General features: G+C 38.2%; 1 protein-coding gene across 3 annotated transcripts in view; it reads right to left on the bottom strand.

Moving 5' to 3' along the window:
- Window positions 1–13,045: 13,045 nt before the first annotated feature.
- The window catches only part of TMEM67 (transmembrane protein 67), a 43,899-nt gene continuing 34,408 nt past the window's right edge, over window positions 13,046–22,536 (bottom strand). For 2 of the 3 annotated variants that reach the window (XM_081258296.1, XM_081258297.1), the window contains 5 exons: window positions 19,439–19,555; window positions 19,228–19,332; window positions 18,574–18,676; window positions 15,227–15,369; window positions 13,046–14,297 (listed from right to left, as the gene is read on the bottom strand). In XM_081258296.1, the coding sequence (XP_081114422.1) occupies window positions 14,217–14,297; window positions 15,227–15,369; window positions 18,574–18,676; window positions 19,228–19,332; window positions 19,439–19,555 (549 nt within the window). In that variant the 3' untranslated portion in view covers window positions 13,046–14,216. The remainder of the gene's footprint in view (window positions 14,298–15,226; window positions 15,370–18,573; window positions 18,677–19,227; window positions 19,333–19,438; window positions 19,556–22,536) is intronic. The other variant, XR_014017741.1, reaches the window with a different exon arrangement.

The following is a 22,536-nucleotide window of genomic DNA, read 5'->3' as shown; positions in this document are numbered from 1 at the left end:
GGAGGAGATATGGGGATAAATGTATATGTATAACGGATTCACTTTGTTATAAAGCAGAAACGAACACACCATTGTAAAGCAATTATACTCCAATAAAGATGTTAAAAAAGTAAAAGAAATTAAACAAAAATGTTTTGGCTGACAAATAAAAAATTCGGAAATCAAAAAAATATATACAGATGTCTAGTGTTAATAGTACTTCAGGGAAAGACGGAAGGGGGTGGGGTCCCCATAGGGGTGAGGTGACAGGAGCAAGACCTGTAGCTGCAGGAGGTGAGATGAGGAACAAGACTTCATCACAGCCATTCAGAGTGAGAGTGACTTGAAGAACATAAGCCAACACGGCTCCCACTCGCGCTGCTCCTCTGCTGTGAGCCATGCCACACCTCTGAGCACCTGCACTTGTGCACGCACACAAGCGCACAGAAGTGCCTGACCCACCCCACAGGCCATCTCCCCTTACCTGTCATTAAGGTCTCTTCATTTAAATGATTGAATTTTAGTATCAGATGCTGTGTATACTCCCCGATTCAGTGTGTGTAAAACTAGGAACACTTAGCACGTGACTGTAACAGAAGTAAATATACAAGATGTGACTTGGGTCTCGAGGGTCTTTTTTTTCTTTTTTTTTGGTGGTTTTTTTTTTTTTTTAATAAACTTATTTATTTTTGTCTGTGTTGGGTCTTTGTTGCTGCGCTCGGGCTTTTCTCTAGTTGGGGCGAGTGGGGGCTACTCTTCACTGTGGTGCGCAGGCTTCTCATTGCGGTGGCTTCTCTTGTTGCGGAGCACAGACCCTAGGCACACGGGTTTCAGTAGCTGTGGCACGCAGGCTCAGTAGTTTTGGCACACGGGCTTAGTTGCTCCGCGGCATGTGGGATCTTCCCGGACCAGGGCTCGAACCCATGTCTCCTGCACTGGCAGGAGGATTCTTAACCATTGTGCCACCAGGGAAGCCCTCGAGGATCTTTTTTATCCTAATTCATTCTGTGTCAACTGAAGAAAAACGCACAACCTAAAATTAGCGAGTTAAGTTTTATTTGGGGACTTTACTGAGGACTGTAGCCCTGGAGACAGCCTCTCAGAAAGCTCTGAGGAACTCTTCTGGGAGGAGCCAGTATACACAGGAGTTTTTACTGGAAAAAAAAAAAAAAGTGTAGTCGAACATCAAAAGATTACTGCTATTCACAAAAAAACAGACATCTCAAGTTAATGGTTTTAGTGCTTTTCTATGTACGGGAAAATGCAGGAGTCTGGGCTCATTGAAATTATGGGCTTCTTAAGTATTTAGGGCCAGTATTCGGAGCACAGAATGTTTTCTGGTTTTCTTCCCCCTGAATTCCCCTCAGGGCGCACCATCAGGAGGGCAGCTGCAGTGGCTGATGACTTGCTGGCTGGCAACATTCATTGTTTTTTGGGATGGCAGGGGACATTCCATTTCCACATCTGTTAGCTTCCATGACCACCGCAAGCTGAAGAATGGTCCAAACCCTCTGTACTCTTGCTGCCCTTGTAAAAACAAAGTTTAAAGTACAAGATCATGAAACCATTCTGTGAGCCAGAACTTTCTTTGGTTATTCATGAACATATGTGAGTAAATGCCTTTTGGGTAGGATGATTATAAGTGGAGCAAGATGGGAGGAAAATTCTGTTAGCCACTGGTGCAAGCATCCCTCTCAGGGAGAGCTTGCCTCCCTTAGGAAAATGCCATTCTTGCCCGAGCTAAGAGCTGAGTCTACGGTGGTGGGGTATGTCTTGTTACTTCGCAAGGAGCGCCTGGGTGAATTTGGGAGGGGTGTGGGGAGAGGAAGAGAGGGAAGGACAGAGGCAAAGGGAGAGAGGAGGTGTCCAGTGCTGTGCCACGACTGGGATCTCCTGAATCCTCAGAAAGTTAGAAGAAACCCAACACAGAATATTTGGTGTGATTGCATTTCTCATGGAAACCCTCAGTGGGACTGAGAAGCCAAGTAGCTAGCGCCCATGCAGTCACAGGGAGAAGAGCCCCTGTGCGGGTGACAGACAGGATCAGCCTGCTCGGGGGAGATGGAGGAAGAAGCTTAGAGAACAGAAGCCGAGGTCTTCAGCAGGCGTGCACACTCGGGAAGTGGACTGAGATGGTTAGTGAAAAGATACAGATGAAAAGGACAGATGAAGGAAATGTCACGGGTTTGAGGGAAGGCTTGAGTGGAAGAGCTTGTCCTGTCCAACAGGAACATAGGAGCCCAATCCTTATAGGAAGAAGAAAAATATACCTATCTTATTGTCTGTTCTTAAGCAGAGTGCAGGCATTCTTGGAAACTGTGTCATAAAGTGGAATGTTACAAAATAGAATCTATTTTCTCCCAAGGAGAATTATTATAGCAGAGTAGCATCCCGACTGAGAACTCAGCATTGCATAAACCATAAATACAACCAACACATATCGTGAAAGCAAGGATGCATATAAATTTACAGAACCACTTAAAACTGTAACATTATTCTTGAGTTCTTTAAAACAGACATAAATGTAATATACACAGAATTTTATAAAAGACTCCAGTATGCTATAAAGTGAATAGCTGTAAAAACAACTAGTGTAACATGAAATATGTTAGTGATAATAAAAATTAAACAATAATATTGTGTTTGCCTTCTTAGCACTTAAATGTAGTTTTCTGGAACAGTAAGTATAAGCCTTAAAGGGGGTTATTCAAGAAAGTTTGAGCTAATGCCTTCTTTTTTCTATTAAATGTCCCTGAATTAAGCAATGCTGCTGGCAGTCAGTCAATTAATCAAAAGTTTCTTAAGGAACATAGTTGATACTCACTACTTGCTTGCTGTTCTTGCTGAGGGTGAAGATGATGTCTTGTCAGAAAACCATGAATAGCATATTTAGAAGAAAGAAGCAGAGAGGAAGCTATGAGAGGAGGATTCTCCACTGTGTCATTGAGTTGAGTGGGCTGCAAGTGGTTATTTGCACTCTTAGGAGGTAGGACATTGTATCAAGTGAAATTCCTACTATGGTTTAATTAGTGTGGGCTGACTGGGAAGTAGTTGTTTAGGGGTGTTTTAAAAGTCAGGGTTGCATTATATTGCATGTAATGGACACCTGTCTACAAATAGGGGTTTATAGTTCCCAGTAACAAGAAGTGCCCGCAGCCCTGGGCTGACCTAACTGCTCGAGGCAGTCATCAAAGACCCAGTCTTCTGTACTCTCCTGCTCTGAAGCCTCATGCTTGAGCTCAAGATGTCTTTGGCACCTCCAGGCATAATGACCACACTCCAGGCAGGAAGAGGGAAAGGGCAAAAGTATGTTAGTTCAGTTTATCCCTTTTTATCAGAAAATCAATAGCTTCTCAGAAGTACTAATGAACTTCTGCTAGTCTCTCATAGGCCACCATGAAACATGGCCACCTACACCATGGAAGTTGAGCATATTCCATCCCAAATGAAACCAGTGTTCCATAGTGAAGAAGGAGGGGAGAAGGGATATTCCATAGACAGCTAGCAATGTTCTTCCACAGGTTGATTTATTTGGGATAGGAATTCAGGGCTTTGTGGTGGCATATTCCATATTACAGGCTGTGTTCAAATGTCAGGCCCATTAACATCTTTCACATACATTGTCTGAGTTTAAACTGATGTGCTGCTTATAAACCTGCCCACCTGCCCTCTCAAGATTATTATTTACCATTTTAAAATATATAAAACTAAATTTTAGGTTAAATGACTTGTCCAAGGACAAGTGGGCTCAGTACGAACACTAATTACCTTCATCTGGCATTTTACATGGAGAAAGTTGTCAGCTGTGGATCTTGTACTTAGAGATAGAAGAGGCCCTAGAGATTACTGGGACTACAAATGATGGAACAGAAGCTCAGACAGCAAAACTGGTTTAGCCAAGGTCTAGTCACCAATAGAGACATAACTAAACCCAAACATTTTGACTTCAGTCTCGTATACTTTCCAAGATCTGCCTGATAAATACTCATCGAACTTTTGAACGCCTTTCTTTCGTGAGGAAGAAGAAATGAGTTTCAGAGCTTTCATTTGATCTCCATCCATTTCAGACTCTCCTAAACCACTTCTTATTTACAGAGCCCCTCAAGACAACCCTAATAACAAGGCTTGTTACTTTGCGGACTTAGACACATGCATCATGGGATAAATTCTATTTCCCAAAATGGTAGGACTATATAAATAACAGCCTGGCACGGTCCAGTTAGTGTCTGACCCTTGAGCTTATTCTGTGTTCAAGAATAAGTGTTCTTTAGTATTTTAGGTCTCAAGGCTCACCATCCAAGGGGCCAAATAGACACCCTCTTTTGATGTGGTGATTTTGTCTGGGCAGGTTTAGAATTAATTTTTATTGCAGTATAGTTGATTTGCAATGTTGTGTTAGTTTCTGCTGTACAGAACAGTGAATCAGATATACATATGCATATATCCACTCTTTTTTAGATTCTATTCCCCTATATGTTGTTACAGAGTATTGAGCAGATTTCCCTGTGCTATATAGTAGGTTCTTATTAGTTATCTGTTTTATATATAGTAGTGTGTATATGTCAATCCCAATCCCCCAGTTTATCCCACCCCCTCCTGGGAAGGCTTTGTGTGCACACCCAAGTGGCAGACAGGAAAGGACCATGGAATCCACATGGTCCATACTTTCCCCAAGGAAGGTAACCCCTCTCTGCATCCCTACATGTGCCTTTCTAAGGCATGTGTAGGAAGACCTGAGTGACGAGGAGCCACTATTATTTAGGTGGCTCTAAATTATCTGAAAGTTCTTCCCTCTCTTGAGCTGAAATCCACTGTTTCATAGCTTCCATTCATTGATTCTAAGTCAGTGGTTGGGAGCTATATGGACATTAACTCCATCTTCCATGGGACAAATATTTGAAGAAAGCCACCGTGGTCCTGGTTAATCTTTTTCCAGTTCCTTCTGTTATTCTTCCTGGGGCATCTCTAGATCCTTCATCATCCTAATCACCACCCTCCAAATAAAATCCAATTTGTCAAGGCCCCTAAGAATCAGGTACATTTGGAACCAGACACATGGATGAGTGACACATAGTAGGGCCATTCCCTCCTTTCTTTTGGATACTCAGTTAAAGTGGCCTTAGCTTGCATTAAGGAAGTTAATACTCCTCCCACTGTTGTTCCATCTTGAGGTTGTTGGTCAGTCAAAGGTGCTTCTCTTTTTCTGGAGCACCATTGTTTGGCCACGTCTTGTCTTCTGGACTGTCATATCTGTACTCACTGCAGGTATACACAGAGGCATTCAAATAAGTGAACGTGTCACATCAGTTTGTTTTGAGGTTGTCAAAACAGTAATTCAGTCACAGTGATGTACATTCATTGTGCACTTACCTGTTCCAGGCTCTGTGCTAACAACTTTATGTGTATTATCTCCTTTGATCCTTCCAGTGACCCTCTTGAGACAGTTATCTTCTAGTTTGACAGATGAAGAACAGACTCAAAGAGGCTCATGATCACATACAAAGGAAACAGAGAAGTGGGGAGTTCAGATCCACGTCTCTCAGAATTCAAAGCTTTTTCTCTTCGCTACAATTCTATTCTGCCTCTTTATGGTAGGCACACAAAAAACCAAAAAAGGGATGAAACGAGGGCTCTTCCTGCAGCTTTATAATAACCAAAGAGAGAGGGCATAATAAGAGAAATGGGTTTGAAGTTCTGGTTTGGTTAGTATCTAGGATAGATACTCTGGTCATAAGATCTCATAACCCTCTACCCTCTGGGGGTTAGAGCTACATTGCTCTCGTAAGTTACAGAAGTATTGAAAATGTCAATTTAATAAGTCTACCTGGCAGCTGGCATTGCTATGCTCATAATACAAAGCAGCTGAAAAGGATACATGGAATGACACCCAGACATTTATTAACATATTGGGAATCAAAGTGCCATGGAAACACTAACTACAAATATTTATCAAAATATTGGGAATCAAAATGCCATGCAGACAGTGGCTACAATTATTCCCAGTGAGAGCTGGCTTGAGAAAAATTCAACAGTGACATAAGGGGAAAAAGAGCTCTACGATTTATTTTAAAACTATTTTTTAAATGCCCTGGTCTACTAACAGCTGTTTTTTCCGGCTGTGTTAGTTCTGTCCTTCAGCTCCTCACAATAAGAGTGGCTGCAAAAAGAAAACTGCTAACATGAAAACATGATCAGAATAATAGGCGGCCCCCAGCAAGGAGCAGACCTTCCCCAAGTAGAACTGGGGCCTTGGCTTTGGCTTTGTGTTCTGAGCTTGGTCTCTCTCTCTTTTAGGTAACAATCCTTTGAAACTATGTGTAATGATGGCTTTGAGAAAGGCTCCAGAAAATGAGAACTGTCCAGTGGATGGAACCACATTTAGCTAGCTAAAACAAACAAAACTAAATCTTGCTCTGGTTGCTGCAACGGGGAAGTAGATAGAATCCAGAACTTAAGGTTTTTCTTGCTTTGAAACTGTATGCTTGACTCTAAGCAAATCCTGTCTTTACTCATGGTAAGTTCTGTCAAATGGCCCACCCCGAGCTCCTGTAAATGGAGTTGCTTCTACCTCAGGGCCTTTGCACATGTTCCTTCTCTCTGGAAATCTTCACCCTCATTCCCACCCCATCATCCTGGCTGACTTCTGCTCATCCTTTATATCTCCGCTACCCTCCCACAATAGGCCTTACAAGGCTTCCCAAACTATTTTAGGTACTGTAGGTTTTATGTTCTTTTACACTGTACATTTTCTTTTAATTGCTTGTGGTAAGCAGAATAATGCCCCCCTCCAAAGATAGTCCTGTCCTAATCCCAAGAATCTGTGAATACATTACCTTACATGGTAAAAAGGACTCTGAAGATATGATTAAGTTAATGACCTTAAGACGGTGATTATCTGGTGGAGCCAATAATCACAGGAGTCCTTATAAGTAAAAGAGGGAGGCAGGAGATTCAGAGGCTGAGAGGGATTTGAAGATGCTACGCTGCTGGCCTTGAAGAAAGAGGAAGGAGCCAAGAGCCAAGGAATACAGGTGGTATCCTAGAAGCTGGAAAAGGCCTCGTATCCTTAGGACCTAGCCCAGTACCTGGCATGTATACGCACTGGATAAATATTTGAAAATTGATTTTGCTCCATAGGAGCAAGCAGTAATGGCATCACGAGATCTCCCCCAGTCTTCGTGATAATAGACAATAACTCTGACCAGAATACCCCTTCATTCATTCATTCATTTTCATTCCTTCACACATTTGCTTTTTTTTTTAAATTTATTTTTGGCTGTGTTTGGTCTTAGTTGCTGCAAGCAGGTTTTCTCTAGTTGTGGCGAGCGGGGGTTACTCTTCATTGTAGGGCACAGGCTTCTCATTGCGGTGGCTTCTCTTGTTGTGGAGCATGGGCTCTGGGCACGCGGGCTTCAGTAGTTCTGGCACGCGGGCTCAGTAGTTGTGGCTCGCAGGCTCTAGAGCGCAGGCTCAGTAGTTGTGGCACACGGGCTTAGTTGCTTTGCGGGCATGTGGGTTCTTCCCGGACCAGGGCTTGAACCCGTGTCCCCTGCATTGGCAGGCGGATTCTTGTGCCACCAGGGAAGTCGCTGCTATTATTTTCGAGGTGCAATGCCAGACAATTGGGATAAGAGAGTAATCAAAACAGACCCGATCTTTCCCTTAATGATGAGTCTAAGTGGTGCCACCTGCTACCCAGGAGCTTCCTTTTCTGTCACACGGTTGTGCCCAAGTATCCAAAGTGATTGATTGCGGGGCGGGGGGGAATGCAAATCTTTGGTGAAAAATCTTGTTTATATTTGATATGTCATTTAAACATGGATTTGTAACTGGAAGATGTATATGAGAAGGCTGTTTGTAAGCTCATAGTTATAGGATGTAGTTTTAGTAAGCAGCAGGTCACTATATATAAATTCCATCATTCTCTCCCCAAGGAAAAGAAACAGGTACAAGTTAAAGATGATCAGACTGGTAGAGACCAGGCCCAGTGACAGGCTTGACCATGGCTCTCTGTCAGGTCAAGACTGTGTGTGATTATTTTTTTCTGATTCCATCAAGTAAAAGAATAAATATGAGGTATAAACTAGAAAACTAATAGCATCATAGTATTAAAAAGTACAAATATTGCGTAAACAAAAATAAGGGGGAAACATACACGTGTCATCACACTTATACATGCTGAAAACCTCTCTTGTAATCTTGCTTAATATAGAGGCCTCACTCATGTAAAACAAACTCTAAGAGAATCTAAGAAAAGAACGTGGGCTGCATGGATTTGGAAACTATATTGCCTTTTGCTGAAGGTTTAAAGTTACCACATTAAAACATATAACATATAGTATTAACATAAATATAGTATTAACATACAATATAGTATTAACATACAATATAGTATTAACATACAATATAGTATGTCACATTTTACATTATGATATATCGTATATCATAGCATATAAGGAAAATATCATACAGAGTCCCATTTGGTGAGATTATATTTATAAAAGAGGCCTTACATACTCTGGATGGTTTTTTTTTAAGATTTTAATGTAAATGTGTATTTTATTAAAATGAAGGAAGATTCCATAATCATTAGATTTTTTTTTTTTTTGCGGTATGCGGGCCTCTCACCGTTGCGGTCTCTCCCGCCGCGGAGCACAGGCTCTGGACGCGCAGGCTCAGTGGCCATGGCTCACGGGCCCAGCCGCTCCGCGGCACATGGGATCCTCCTGGACCGGGGCACGAACTCGCGCCCCACGCATCGGCAGGCGGACTCCCAACCACTGCACCACCAGGGAAGCCCAATCATTAGATTTTTAATGAGCTTTTTTTACCTCGAGACATGACCTGTTTTGTGATTCCCTCTCTTATATTTCTACTTTTAGCATTCAATTCCCAAACCTGGCTTGAAAAAACCTCAGCATTACATATACGGGGAGGGACAGTAGAAGTGAGGAACGGTGACAAGGTCAAGGCCCTGAAGTGCGCCGCTAGGGAACCCTGTCCCCAGGCTCTGCAGCCCAGGGAGCTCAACACCCTGGAAAGCTGGACAGAGTTCAGCATGCGCTCTACTGCCATCCGCTGTCACCATTGCTTCAGTCAAACAGGGCAGAGACGTCGAGTCTTAACATCTTTGAGATACCTGGAAAATAGTCCAGTCTAATAAGACAAATCCTCTCGCTTTATATAACATAGCATCAGTCATTTGTTCCACTTCCTTACCAACAGTTGGTATTTTAAGTTTTAAGATATTAGCCATTTTGATGGTTTGGTAGTAGTTGTCTCATGATTTTATTTTGCCTTCTCACGATGACTAAGGTTGAGCACTTTTCACATGTGCTGGTTGGTCATTTGCGAACCCGGTTTTGGGAGATGCAACTTCAGTTTTTTGCCCATTTTTCCATTAGATTGTCTGTCTTTTCCTTATTGATTTGATGAGTTCTTTATTCTGGATGGAATGCTTTGTCAGATATATGTTTATAAATTTTTTTCCTCATATTGAAGTTTGTCTTTTCATTCTTATAATGCTATTTTTTGATAAACAAAGTTCCTAATTTCAATGTAAATTGAAAATTTACATTTACTGTAAATATGCATAATTGTAAATTTAATGTAAATAGTGAAGTCCAACTTACCAATGGTCGGTCTTTTCTGGGTCTTAAGACATCTTGGCCTACACCAATGTTATGAACATATTTTCCAATGTTATCTTCTAGAAGCTTTATCATTTAAACTTTCACATTTAGATCTACCATCTGCCTGAAATTGATTTTTGTGTGTAACATTGGGGTAAAGATTCATTTTTTTCCCTTGTGATATTCAATTGAACATTGAGAAACCACCCTTTCCTCACTGCACTGCATGTCACCCTTGTCATAAATCCAGTGACTGTATACCTGTGGCTCTGTTTCTAGTCTCCATCCCACTGGTCATTTATTCTTGGGCCACAGCCATGTATTTCTTTTGTAATTAATAGAAGGAAAGTTACTTTTTAAATCCTACAGATTGCTTTGATTGGGCAGTTTGTCTACTGTTCTAGCACTCCCGGCAATGTGACAGTGTCTTAATACAGGCTCCCAGGGGACTAATCTGGGTCTTTCTTTCATAATTAAATATTCATGGGACTTACTACCACTACTACTACTACTACTACTACTATTACATAGCTAACATCTACATAGCATTTACTATGTGCCAGGCACTCTTCTAAGCACCGTACACCCATTAACTCATTTAACCTTCCCAATAACTGTACGATATAGGTACTATTATCCCCTTTTACAGATGAGCAAGATACCCCAAATCACCCAGCTACCAAGTGGTGGAGCCAGGACTTGAATACAGGCAGTGCGGCTCCAGAGTTTGTGTCCTCAGCCACTATCCTTTACTGCCTTACTGCCTCTTATAGGCAATGTATTTTCTTGTGGACCATGACATGCAGCTAGGCAGTCTCCTAGCCCATGGACCACCAATTCTACCAGGGCAGTCTGCCTGTGGAAGGTCCCCTCTTGCCCCTCTGTCCATCCACTTCCTCTTCGGGGTACTGAGTATTCATTTGTAGGCAGGCTGGGAAACTTAGCTTGGTTAAACTCTGCATACACTGTGGCTTGATGTAAAAGCCTTTAATGATATGGCTCCTGTTTTCCTTTCCAACCATCTCCCTCCAAAACCCCCAAATGTACTGTCGTGTGTTCCTTTATGGGAGAGTCAGTCAGGTTCGGCCACAAGAGCCACAGTAGAGGCTCAGGAAAACAAAGTTTATTATACTCACAGGTCAGAAACCGGAGGCACCCACGCTATGCAGAGCCACATGCGGAAGCACCAGTGTTGGTCAGGAGGCAAAGGGACAGGAGCGAGGGGAGAGCCTAGGCCATGGCCTTTATTCGTTTCTGCATTTCTGCAGGAAAGGCAAGGCAGGGCAGGGTAACAACTTAGAACTGGTTACTTTGCATAATTACAGCAGGCTCTAAGCTATAGGAGTGGTCCCTGGTTGCCTGGTACCTGGTCCTGGGATGACTAAGGCAGAGGAATATTGCTTCCGGGGGTGTTAAGGGCCAGATAGTGCAGGTATGGCTCTGGATTGGTGAGTTTGCATATCAGAGGCCTGCTTCTGCCTGGGTCCTTTGCTACCTCTAAGAATTGGTTAGTCCCAGCAGGGCAGTCTCTCCCCAGTCAGAAAAAAATTTTAAGATGTTAAAACATCATAATGTACAGAATATTTTTTTAAAAAAATATAAACAAAATATGTATTCCGTATTCAAACAATCTGTAGTAGCCAATGGCCATGTGCTTCACCTCAGAGTATATACTGTTCCTTGCTTTGACTGCACTTGTCTTGTTTATCTTTAAATCTTAGATCAAATACCACTCTGTCAGGTCAAAGCCCTGATGACCACAGATGCACAGTTACGAGCTTTCCCCACATCACACCCTAGTGGCTGCAGCACTTTTCAGATTGCTGTAATTATTGGTTAATATACCTGTTTCCTCTACTAATTGTCTTACCCTTCTGAGGGGCTCGGGAGTGGGAATGGGTAGAAATGTTGCTTGAATGAATGTATAAATGAATAAGCAAACGGAATAAACCCTCCCTTCCAGAGACAACATTCCACTCTCTACTCTTTTCTAATCTGTACCACAAACCACACCTACAACATGGGGTAACAGCTCCTTCTTGCCTCCTTTCACTAAAGGTCTGACATCTACCAAGGCCTCTTCCTTGTTGAGGCTGGGGTGACTGAGGCAGAAGGTCCAGGATTTTCATTGCTTAGTTACTGAAATCAGTAATCTCAGTTTTAATATCATAGAATTAATTTATTAGCAAGATAGAATATACATTTGAAGGCACATATTTCAAACTAAAATATTTTAAAATTCCAGGGTTCATAGTTTACTATTATAAGCCTATTTTAATGAATTAATCCTTACAACAAGTGGTAAGCAAAGGATATTATTTCCATTATAAAGATGTGGAACGAAGCTCAAAAATGCCAAAGAGCTTGGTGTAAAGTCACAAAGCTAGTAAGTGACAAAGGGCAAAATTCTAATTCAAATCCATGGCTTCTGTTACTAAATTTGGAGTATTTTTCCATTAAGCCACACTGCTCTTCAACTTACATTTATTTCCTCTCAGGTTTTTTTGTCAATGTTTACCAACAACAAAAAGGTACATGTTTCATGCTTGCAAGCACTGTGTTAATGGTCATTTTGAATGCTTCTCAATCTAGGTAAACAGAAGAGCCTTCTCAAAAGGCAGTTTGCTAGGGCAGCAGTATGAGAGAAGTAAGCAAGTATAAACATCTCATAATAGAGAGACTGATCTGCAGAATTATTTCAAGGGCCCATGCATTTCTAAGGAGGATAGAAAGCACAAAGCAGCTTGTAAAGAACCTCTAGGTGAACCTAGGGTCATTATGAAATGACCGAGAGATTTATCAAATGTTTCTATGTAATCAGTAAAATTAAGGATATAATATACAAAGTACAGTGGGTTGGTTTTACAGAAATAGACAAAAGATTATGGGTCTAGTAGAAAATTAAGCACATGATCACAAAGTTTAAATCGTGGCAATATGAACACAAGAGTCAATAGTGTATGAAAACCTGTACATCCTTTTATGTATCTAACCAAAATAAAAATAATATTGTACAAAACTACTTTAAAATGATTTTAAATGTCTTTTCTCTGTCTTAATTTATCAGCAGGTGAGCCAACCGATCATATTTTTTGAAATTTCCACTTAGATACATTCACACGAATATTAACTTCTTTTACGTAGAAAGAGAGTCGTATTTCTTTCATAAGCTTCTGAGTAGGTGGCTTTAAAAATCCATGCTGGTACATTTACTTATCTCTGAGGCTTTTAGAAAGGCATTTCTGTACTGTGACCCTTAAGAAACCAGAGTTTCAAATCCTCAACTTATTAGCCTCCCCTCTTCTCAGTCATCCTCAAGATTCAGAGAATGTAAAGGATTCAGCTTTAGCAATGGCTGGGGACACCCGCCCCAATACTGTTGTATTCCTAAATGCTATTTCATAAAATACATATTAATAAAACAGGAAAGAGAAACACCAAATGTTTTATTCTACATTTTCAATTCAGTAATATAAACAATATTTACATAGCATTACATTTAAGTATTTACACAGCATTAACATAGAAGGGAGTAAGAAATGTTGCTTTGGGGGTTAATGACCATTATACTTGAAATAAGGTGACTTTCAAGTTCATGATACACAATGAAAAGGATTATTAAAGAGCATATTGAAGAAAAATAATATCATGGAAAACTATTAGCTACATGGCTCAGGATTTACATTAATTATATTTTGGCTCCCCATATTTTTTTCCTTATTTAAAAAAAATACTAGCCTACTAACTTATGAAGCCTAAGTTTATTTTCAATAAATCACCTTGTTAACATAACTTACAGTTTGTTATTTACAATCTTTAAACATAATTGAAGAGCAAAGCTTTGGGAATGCTCTTAAAATGTTATGTATAAATGTATAAAAAACTATATTGAGGAAAATGTCACATATTACAGCTCAATAATGTAAATGATATTAGAGATATAAACATACTTCATGGAAAGAGTATGTTGACCTAATAACACAGGTATACAAAGGAATGACTACGTACCATTTCACGAGTTGCCTATTAATCCAATAGTGAATCAGTCCACTGCCAAACAGGGTGAACAATTAAAATGAGGCAAATTGATTCCGCCCATATACAATTTCAAATTTCTAAGTAAACGTGAAAATATTTTCAACATTTATTTAACCATAAAATATGTAAAACAAAATACTGAATTGAAAACTAGGCTTGAACTTGGAATCAAAATTCTTTTTCAATGTGAGAAAATATAGACAAATCTAGTTCATAAAATAATCTACAGAGACAAATGATGGGGACTGTTTTGAATATCATTAAAAAAATGTTATGCTGAAAGCAATATTTAGATTTTTTTGGTCCCATTGTCAGAGCTATCTAGTCTATGAGCTGGTGAATTAAATGCCATGCATAATAGGAAAATAATATCTTCCATTGTATCACACTACATGTTCACAAAGCAAGTTATGTATCTACAAGTTATAAAAATAAATCTTTCTGTAGATTAAAAAACAAATAAAAATAGAATAATTTGTATTACAAGTTTTAAAAAATATGGCAAACTAACCTGATAATCATGACTGTTTTTGCCATGATTATAATTGTCTTTATCTATTCAATAAATTAAATCAGAAATCTTTGATCCACCAGTGTTTTGGATGCCAAATTCTTCTGTCCTACTGTATTACGAATAAATCTAAAAATCTGAAAAAAAGAAGGAAATATATATATATAAAGGAAATTAATTGTGCACATCAATTAAAATATCTAAATTAAACTAGCTAATTCTCTCAGCTATTTATTTTCATGTATCAGACATCTGAATTCCATGGCGATACACAAAATTATTTCAAGCCTATTATCATCTTTCATAATACTGAAGCAGTGTGCATCCTATTCAGAATATATTTTTATAAATTAATAATACAAATCCCCTTATGTTCACAGGAATATACTTTTACATATTTGGCAAGACAAGTTTCCTCTAGCTCTAAAAGCTATGGAAACATCAAAAGAACTGTTAGGAACAGAATTTGTTCATAATTCTAGATCTCTATCAAAAACTAATACATTATATCTTATTAACTCATATACTTTGACATAGTGGGGAATATTTGGGTGATATGAATACTAACATTTCTAGAACAAATTTGGTTTTTCTTGAAGTCTCCATTTCAGGCTCCACACCCATCCACGCAATTGTTTTCTAATCCAAGCAGATAGGGGATGTGTGAGAGTTACGAGTTAAAGTGGCTGAGCCTCGAGCTACATCTCAGAGCTTGCCTTTTTGTTACAGTAACATCTGGTGCAGAGGGTGAATGGGACTCTAATTACTGCTCACTGCTGGCATGTAGGAGAGATGGGTAATTTAAATGTCTTCCTATTAGGTTCCTTTCACGTTTGCTCAAGCAACTTATGCCTTCCCCGAGACCTCAGTACTTCATTGACCCGGAAGGAAAGTGTAGAATGAACCTCGTTGAAATGTTTTTCCTTTTTTTGGCAGGGCTAATCATATTCTAAATCTTTATAAATTCCTAGTGAGAGTATACATTGTTATTCTCTGCTATAAAAATAAATATCTACTTCTAACATATGTCGTTTAAATGAAACCCAGAAAAAATTCTTAAATTTACCTCTTGCTGTAGGTACGTAAGGAAGGATGCTAAAATAAAATTTTGGCAAGCCAAATCCACAACACAGAAGAACATCAGATCATAAATAAGAAGAGTGGCTTCATTTCCATAATACAGAACACTGCTGAAAGAATAACTTTCATCTATCAAAAAAAAGCAATTTATAAGACATAAATTAGAAATTTAAAAATAGAATAAACCTGTGATAAATTTCTGGTGATAAAACTTGGATATTTAAAAACAACTAGTTACTATAATACTTCATGGCTATTGTATGTCAATTATACCTGAATTTAAAAAAAGAAAAAAATACTTTATGGTTTACAAAAAATAAACAAAGGGTATTAAAATTTGCTAATCTAAAAGGTTAATCAAAGAACTCTGCTCATAAAAAGCAGTTTTATCATTTGCACCAAGGGTTGTAATCGCTAGTAGTTTAAGTATACAGTCAATATCTTTCAACGATCAGGTAATGAATATCCCTTCTCTATTTGTTTCTATAACTAAAGGTTAAAGAATCTTAGAAAGATTCTCTAAGATAAAGTTTAAAAAGCAAAACACACTTTTCTGTACAGCAGAGAATTAACACAGCATTGTATATCAACTATACTTCAATTAAAATAAATAAATAAATAAAAAGCAAAACAAAACCAGCAAGGACTAGAATAGTGTGCTATAATTTATGTCTCAAGTAGTCCCCTAAGGTTCTTCTCTGGGACTTCTTCTCTTCTCACTCCCCAAGTAGGGGTTCATCCTTTTCGGGATATGAACACCCTTTTAAGATTCTGATGAAAGCTACAGACCCTTTCACGAGAGGAAGTGGGGGAAGTACACATATACGAATCTTGCACACAATTTCAGGGAGGTACAGAGAATCACTTCAGTGATTCAGCTGCCCATGGATACCCAGTTAGGACCTCTTGTTTTATACAAGAGGACATCTGGCTTGCTGCTAACATTCTTTTTTGATCAGGGAGTTAGTTATAGGAATATATTCAGTTTGTGAAAATTTACTGGCCATTAAGCTATATCCTTACAAGATATGCACTTCTGTACATATAGTTGTATACATATTTTAAAAAAATAAACAAGCCAGCAATATACACTCTTCGTGGGTGACCTTTCACTGCCATTGCTCCAGCAATGACCTCATTTGATGAGACTCCCCAGCTTACTGTGTGCCTTTACTTTCTCCTAAGATCTGGTCCCCCAGTTCCTTACATTTAATGGCTTACTGGACATCTCTTCCTAGATGTCCCAAAGGTACCTCAAGACACAACATATTCAAAACCAAATTCATCCCCTTTCCTTCAAAACCTGGTCCTCCATCTGCACTCCCTGTCTCAGAGAAGGGTGGCACCACCACCAACCACCTAGTCACACAAGCTGGAAATCCGGATGATTTCTGACTACTCTTTCTCTCCTACGTTCTCTTCCTTAACGTCTCTGGCAATCTTTTCTTCTCCTTTATCCTCATCACTACTGCCTTAGCTCATATTCTCCTAATTTCCCAAGAGATGAAGAAGTTGTTGATGATGACTGTACTATTATTATTAGAAAAGGTAACATCATTTTTCTGAGTGCCTACCCATACCAGGTTCTTTACACAATGATTACACATGTGTAAATGCAACAACCTTTAGAAGGTTATACTTAATTTTATAGAGAGGGCATTAAAGTTCAGAAAGGGTAAACAACTTTCTCAAGTGCACAAAACTAGTCAGATTTTGAACCCAAGACCAGAAAACTTTATTGTGAAAGCTATATTCTTAATGACTAAGTTATAATGACTAAGCTATATTCTTTATTATGAAAGTTATATTCTTAATGACTAAGTTATATTGTTATAGTCTTACATCTGTTTAACTCAACCTATTCACTACTGCCAGAATAATTCTTCCAATTTATAAATCAGATACGCTGAAGGCTTTCTGATGACATCCATTAGCAGTGGTTTCCAAATTGTTCTGATCATGTATCCTTATCAGAATAAAACGCTGAGCATGCATCCCATAATAGGCGTAGTTTATTAATTACTACTACATATAATTTTTCCAAAATATAAATTAAGAATGATGGAATTGCAAATATACAAATAGACTTTTTAATATTTTCTTCTCACACCTCCATGGATCAACCTGCACACACCTCGTAGGACAAAAATTTTTTTTAAAATGTTTTTGGAAACAAGTGCTCTATAGGATAAAGCAAAACTCCTTAGGGTGTCAGACAAGGCCTTTGGGATTCAGTCTCTTCCCTCTTTATTGTTCATGCACTCTCTCTCACTGACCCACTTCATTCGAGGCTTCAATCATAAAGTTCCTAAGTGTATAATGCCCTTTCCCCCTTCTGTACAAACGTCTTCACCTCTCTTACCTGGACCCTCCTGTATGACAACACCACCTTATTTTTTAAGACCCAGTTCAAACTTCACCATGTTGCCTCTCTGGCTTCACCTTGTATCTAGTTAGATTTTCTACTTTCCTTTCTGCACCCAGTGCAGCCTGTATCTGCACAGACTTCTATCCCAGCATCACTCCACTCACCCATCACATGCCTACTTTCCACAGTCTACTAAACAAGATGCCCAAGGGAGGGACCATTAGTCTGTGTATTCCAGGACTGACACAATATGTGACACTCAATAACACAAGGGTAAGTGATATCTAGGCCAGGACACTGGTTATACCATTTCCATTCTTCCCAAGCCACACAAGAGGTTATCAGTCACATTGACAGTGACATATATACTTCCTTTTTAATGATAAAAAACCATGTTTAATCACTATTCCTGTCACACAGATGTGTACAATTTTTAAGAAGTTGGATAAAATGAAAAATTAAATGTTAAAGATAAATCATGAACATTATTCTTCTTTAAGTGTTTCATAAGTGTGCCACTGAATGAACAGTCCAATAAAATCTGAACTTTGTGTATTTGTTTTACTATCTCTTCCATGTCTACCACTGATTTTGTTTTGTTTTGTTTTGGCCATGCCGTGTGGCATGTGGGATCTTAGTTCCTTGAACCAGGGACTGAACCCGTGCCCCCTGCATTGGGAGTGTGGAGCCTTAACCACTGGACCACCAGGGAAGTCTTGTTTGATTTTGAAATTCAGCTTTTTTTTACTTTCTTGTAGAATAATTATCTTTTATATATTTGTTTCTTGCTATTGATACATGACATAATAAAACGGGACACAGAAAACTACTATAATTCCTCGAAGTTAACTAAGTTCATTATGTTTCCTATATAAAAGTATAAAATCAAAAGACAGGAACTACAAGAATGTTTTTTCAAACTTGGAAAATAATAATCAAGTTCAGCAAAGGCATTTGAAGGATACCATTGTAAAAGATGCTTTTTTCCATTGGTTCCATGAATTCCATTCCAAGAATTCTTTCAAGAAGCAATTTATCTTTTATAAAGTAGTCCATTTCCTTATGAACCTAAATAAAAAATGAGAGTCATTTCAAAAATAGCAGTGAAATGAATGCTTCCCAATTTTTGTAAAATCAGGAGAGAAAAAGAAAAATGAATAAAACACAAAGAAAATCTGTTCTTCAAAGACAATTTACTACACTGGACTTTATAACAAAATACTCTTTAGGAATGTTTTAAATTTTAAATGCTATTAGTAGTACTTAGGACTAGATGTACTGAAAATCAATTTACAACAAGCTTTTTAGGAATACAATCATAGCATATTTCTACAATAAATAATTGATAATATTTGTTAAGTAACAAAATTCCAGTGCAGACATATTTTAAGGTAATAATCATGCTAATAGACAGGTAAAAATCTTTTCCTTTTACATAACTTAACTCCATCCCTAAGCCACAGTATTAGTTTTTACAGCAAAAACAAACAAACAAACAAACAAAAAACCCCACAAGGCATAAGTCCATTGACTTGGTTGACTGAAGAAATAATTGACACCCCTCGTTAACTTTTTTAAAATTGCATTTTGATTCTAGCTTAAAAATGAATGATACATACATGATCGATGAAAGAGCCAAGAAATTTATTCATAGTATGATATGCTTTTATACTCTGCTCAAAAGTACTTCCTGATGAACTCAATAGTCTAGCAGGGCCATTTTTCTAATGTGAAAAAGAGACAAGGATAAATGCAACATGCCTTACATCCTTGGTATCTAAATAACATGAAATACTGACAAAATATATGTGAATTGTACTTCATACAAACCCTTGTTAGTGTCTCATGAATTCTGTCATACTGTTGTCTCATTTGGCTAGAAATAGCAATTTGAAAAGTTTGACCATCTGTATTGGGTATCAAACCTCTTTGGCTACACAAATTTTCCTGAAAAGTTAAAAAATTTAAATTAAGATCAAGATTATGAAAATTTTGCCTATCTTGAAAAGAAAATACAATATTTAACAAGATTTGGAAGCCAACTGAAATTGTACTGAACTATTATGTTTGAGACAATGAGATTCTAACAGTAATCAAGGTTCCCACTCCCCTCTAGGTTTTACTAATTTCTATTTCGTCATACTTCCTTGCAGGTGCTAGATCATCTCCTTTACTCTGCCCTACTTAAAAAAAAATCTCATACTAAGTTCACTGTATATTGATATTCTTAGCTTTTTTATAATTAATTTATTGCTCTTTAATAAATGACAAAGTCTAGTCTTAGAATTAACTACTTTTATAAATGGTCTTTCCTTAATTAATTCCAATAAAAAAGGTAGTGATACATGACCCAATGGTTAATGTTATAGACCAGTTATCTATTTCAAGTCTCTTTGACATAACTTGAATCCTGAGAACCACATGCCTGTAACAGTTTGCCCTACCCCTGACCTAGCCAATTCTCATAGATGCTTTAGGGTTCAGCATAAGTATTCTTGCCTCCATTCTCGATTTTATTTGCCTACTCTGGAGCTTAACATTCTCCTCCTTTATCTAAACCTAAGCTGGAAACATAATGTAAAACTTGGTTTTCTACTGACTTAAAGGTAGTCTATGTGTAGTGAATTTCTCTATTTTTAAAAAAAAAATTTTTTTTCCTGATTAAAAAAGCACATGCTGCTACAGATAATTTATAAAATATGGAGAAATACAAAAAAATTTTTAAAAATCACCTATAATCTGAACACCAAGAGATACAGGTATTTTAAGGTATTTCATTTCCAGTGGTTGTCTAGGCATATACATATAGATGGCATAAAATTGGGATCGTATTGATTTCTTTTTCACTTAACATTATATCCTCAGCAACTCCCCATGTTATTAAATGTTCTATAAAACATGATTTTTTAATGTTTACCTAGGGTTTCACTGTATAGGCAAACCAATTTACTTAATATTCTCCCATTTTTACATATTTTTTGCCCTTATAAATAAGCCCTGTGATGAAGATCCTGAACCTAAGTAGTTATTCACATTGCTAATTATTTCCTTGAGTTAGATTAATAGAATCAGTAAGTCAAAGATAATGAACTCTTTATTTTTTTATTTTTGGCTGCATCAGGTCTTAGTTGCGGCATGCCGGCTCTTGCTTGTGGTGCGTGGGCTTCTCTCCAGTTGTGGCGTGTGGGCTTCTCTCTAGTTGTGGCATGCATGTTTTTCCTCTCTGTCGCTGTGGTGTGTGGGTTCCAGAGCACATGAGCTCTGTAGTTTGCAGTATGTGGGCTCTAGTTGAGGCATGCGAGCTCAGTAGTTGTGGCACGTGGGCCCAGCTGTCCCGCGGCATGTGGGATCCTAGTTCCCCGACCAGGGATTGAACCCACGTCCCCTGCACTGTAAGGCAGATTCTGTACCACTGGACCACCAGGGAAGTCCCAAAGATAATGAATTCTTAAAAAGCTCTTGCCAAATGCTTTCCAGCAGGTGTGTGAAAATGTATTCTGACACCAGTGCCCATTTCACCCTGTCCTTTTTTTTTTTTTTTTTTTTGTTGTGGTACGCGGGCCTCTCACTGTTGTGGCCTCTCCCGTTGCGGAGCACAGGCTCCGGACGCGCAGGCTCAGCGGCCATGGCTCACGGGCCCAGCAGCTCCGCGGCATGTGGGATCTTCCCGGATTGGGGCACGAACCCGTGTCCCCTGCATCGGCAGGCGGACTCTTAACCACTGCGCCACCAGGGAAGCCCTCACCCTGTCCTTGATGCTACTAACTTTTAGCTTTTTTAAAAAAAGTTCGGTAATTTGAAGAAAGTAAAAATGTTACTTTTACATTCATTTCTTTTATGATTTATGAGTTGAATATTTTTTAGAGGTTTATTAGTCTCTTCTGTTTATTTACATATTTAAAAAAATCTTTTTGTCATTTTTCCATGGGAGTTTTTTGTTTTGTTTTGTTTTGTTTTTGTTTTTTGGTCGCGCTCTGCGGCATGCAGGATCTCAGTTCCCCAACCAGGGATTGAACCTGTGTCCCCTGCAGTGGAAGCGTGGAGTCTTAACCACTGGACCACCAGGGAAGTCCCTCCATTGAGGTTTTAACTTAAGTTTGCTTACAGATTTATATGACTTTCAATAGTTATCAATATGTTTGTCATATTTACTATGAGAATTTTACCCCATGTCTTTTATTAATATAATTATTGTCTACACAAATGTTCTACATTAATAAAGTAAAATCAAAAAATGTTACTTTTTTGATGCTTTCTGTATTTTATGCTTAGATTGTCATCTCCCAATCTGAAATAGTCTTTTCTAGGTTTTCATAGTTTCATTTTTAAATTTAACCTTTCAGTCCAGGTATAATTTCTAATAGTTAACCAACTGATTCAGTTCAATGTATTAAACAAATTGTTCTCTGAGATGTTGTTATCACCTATTAAGTTCTTGCAAGTCACAGGTATAGTACCTTAATCAATAAATCCTCTTGGTTTTTCCTCTTAAGTATATATTTTTCTTTTTAAATTTCCTTATGGAAGTTTTCTAATATACATAGTAGAGAGAACAGTAAACCATCCATCACCCAACTTCAACAATTACCAACGTTTTACCAATTTTCATCTATCCTCCCAACTTTTTTCTTTTAAAGCAAACCCCACATACCATGTTATTTCATCTGCAAATACTTCTGTATGTATCCGTATCTGTATGTACCAAATGTATCTGTATGTACCAATAAGACCTTGAAAAAAAATGCCATTTTCACACCTAATAAAATTAATCTTTCCTTAATATATTTAATATTTAGTCTATTAAATCTCCAAGATTTTTCCCAAAGATTTTTTTATAGCTGGTTTTTTGAATCAGGATCCAATCAAAGTCTACACATTCTATTTGATTGTTTTTTTTTTTCTTAAATTTCTCTTATATCTAACAGTCT

Source organism: Mesoplodon bidens (assembly GCF_964165515.1).
Source record: "Mesoplodon bidens genome assembly, chromosome: 16".
Taxonomy (NCBI): Eukaryota; Metazoa; Chordata; class Mammalia; order Artiodactyla; family Ziphiidae; genus Mesoplodon; species Mesoplodon bidens.
The sequence above is the reverse complement of the archived record's forward strand: the minus strand, read 5'-3'. Positions and strand labels throughout refer to the sequence as shown.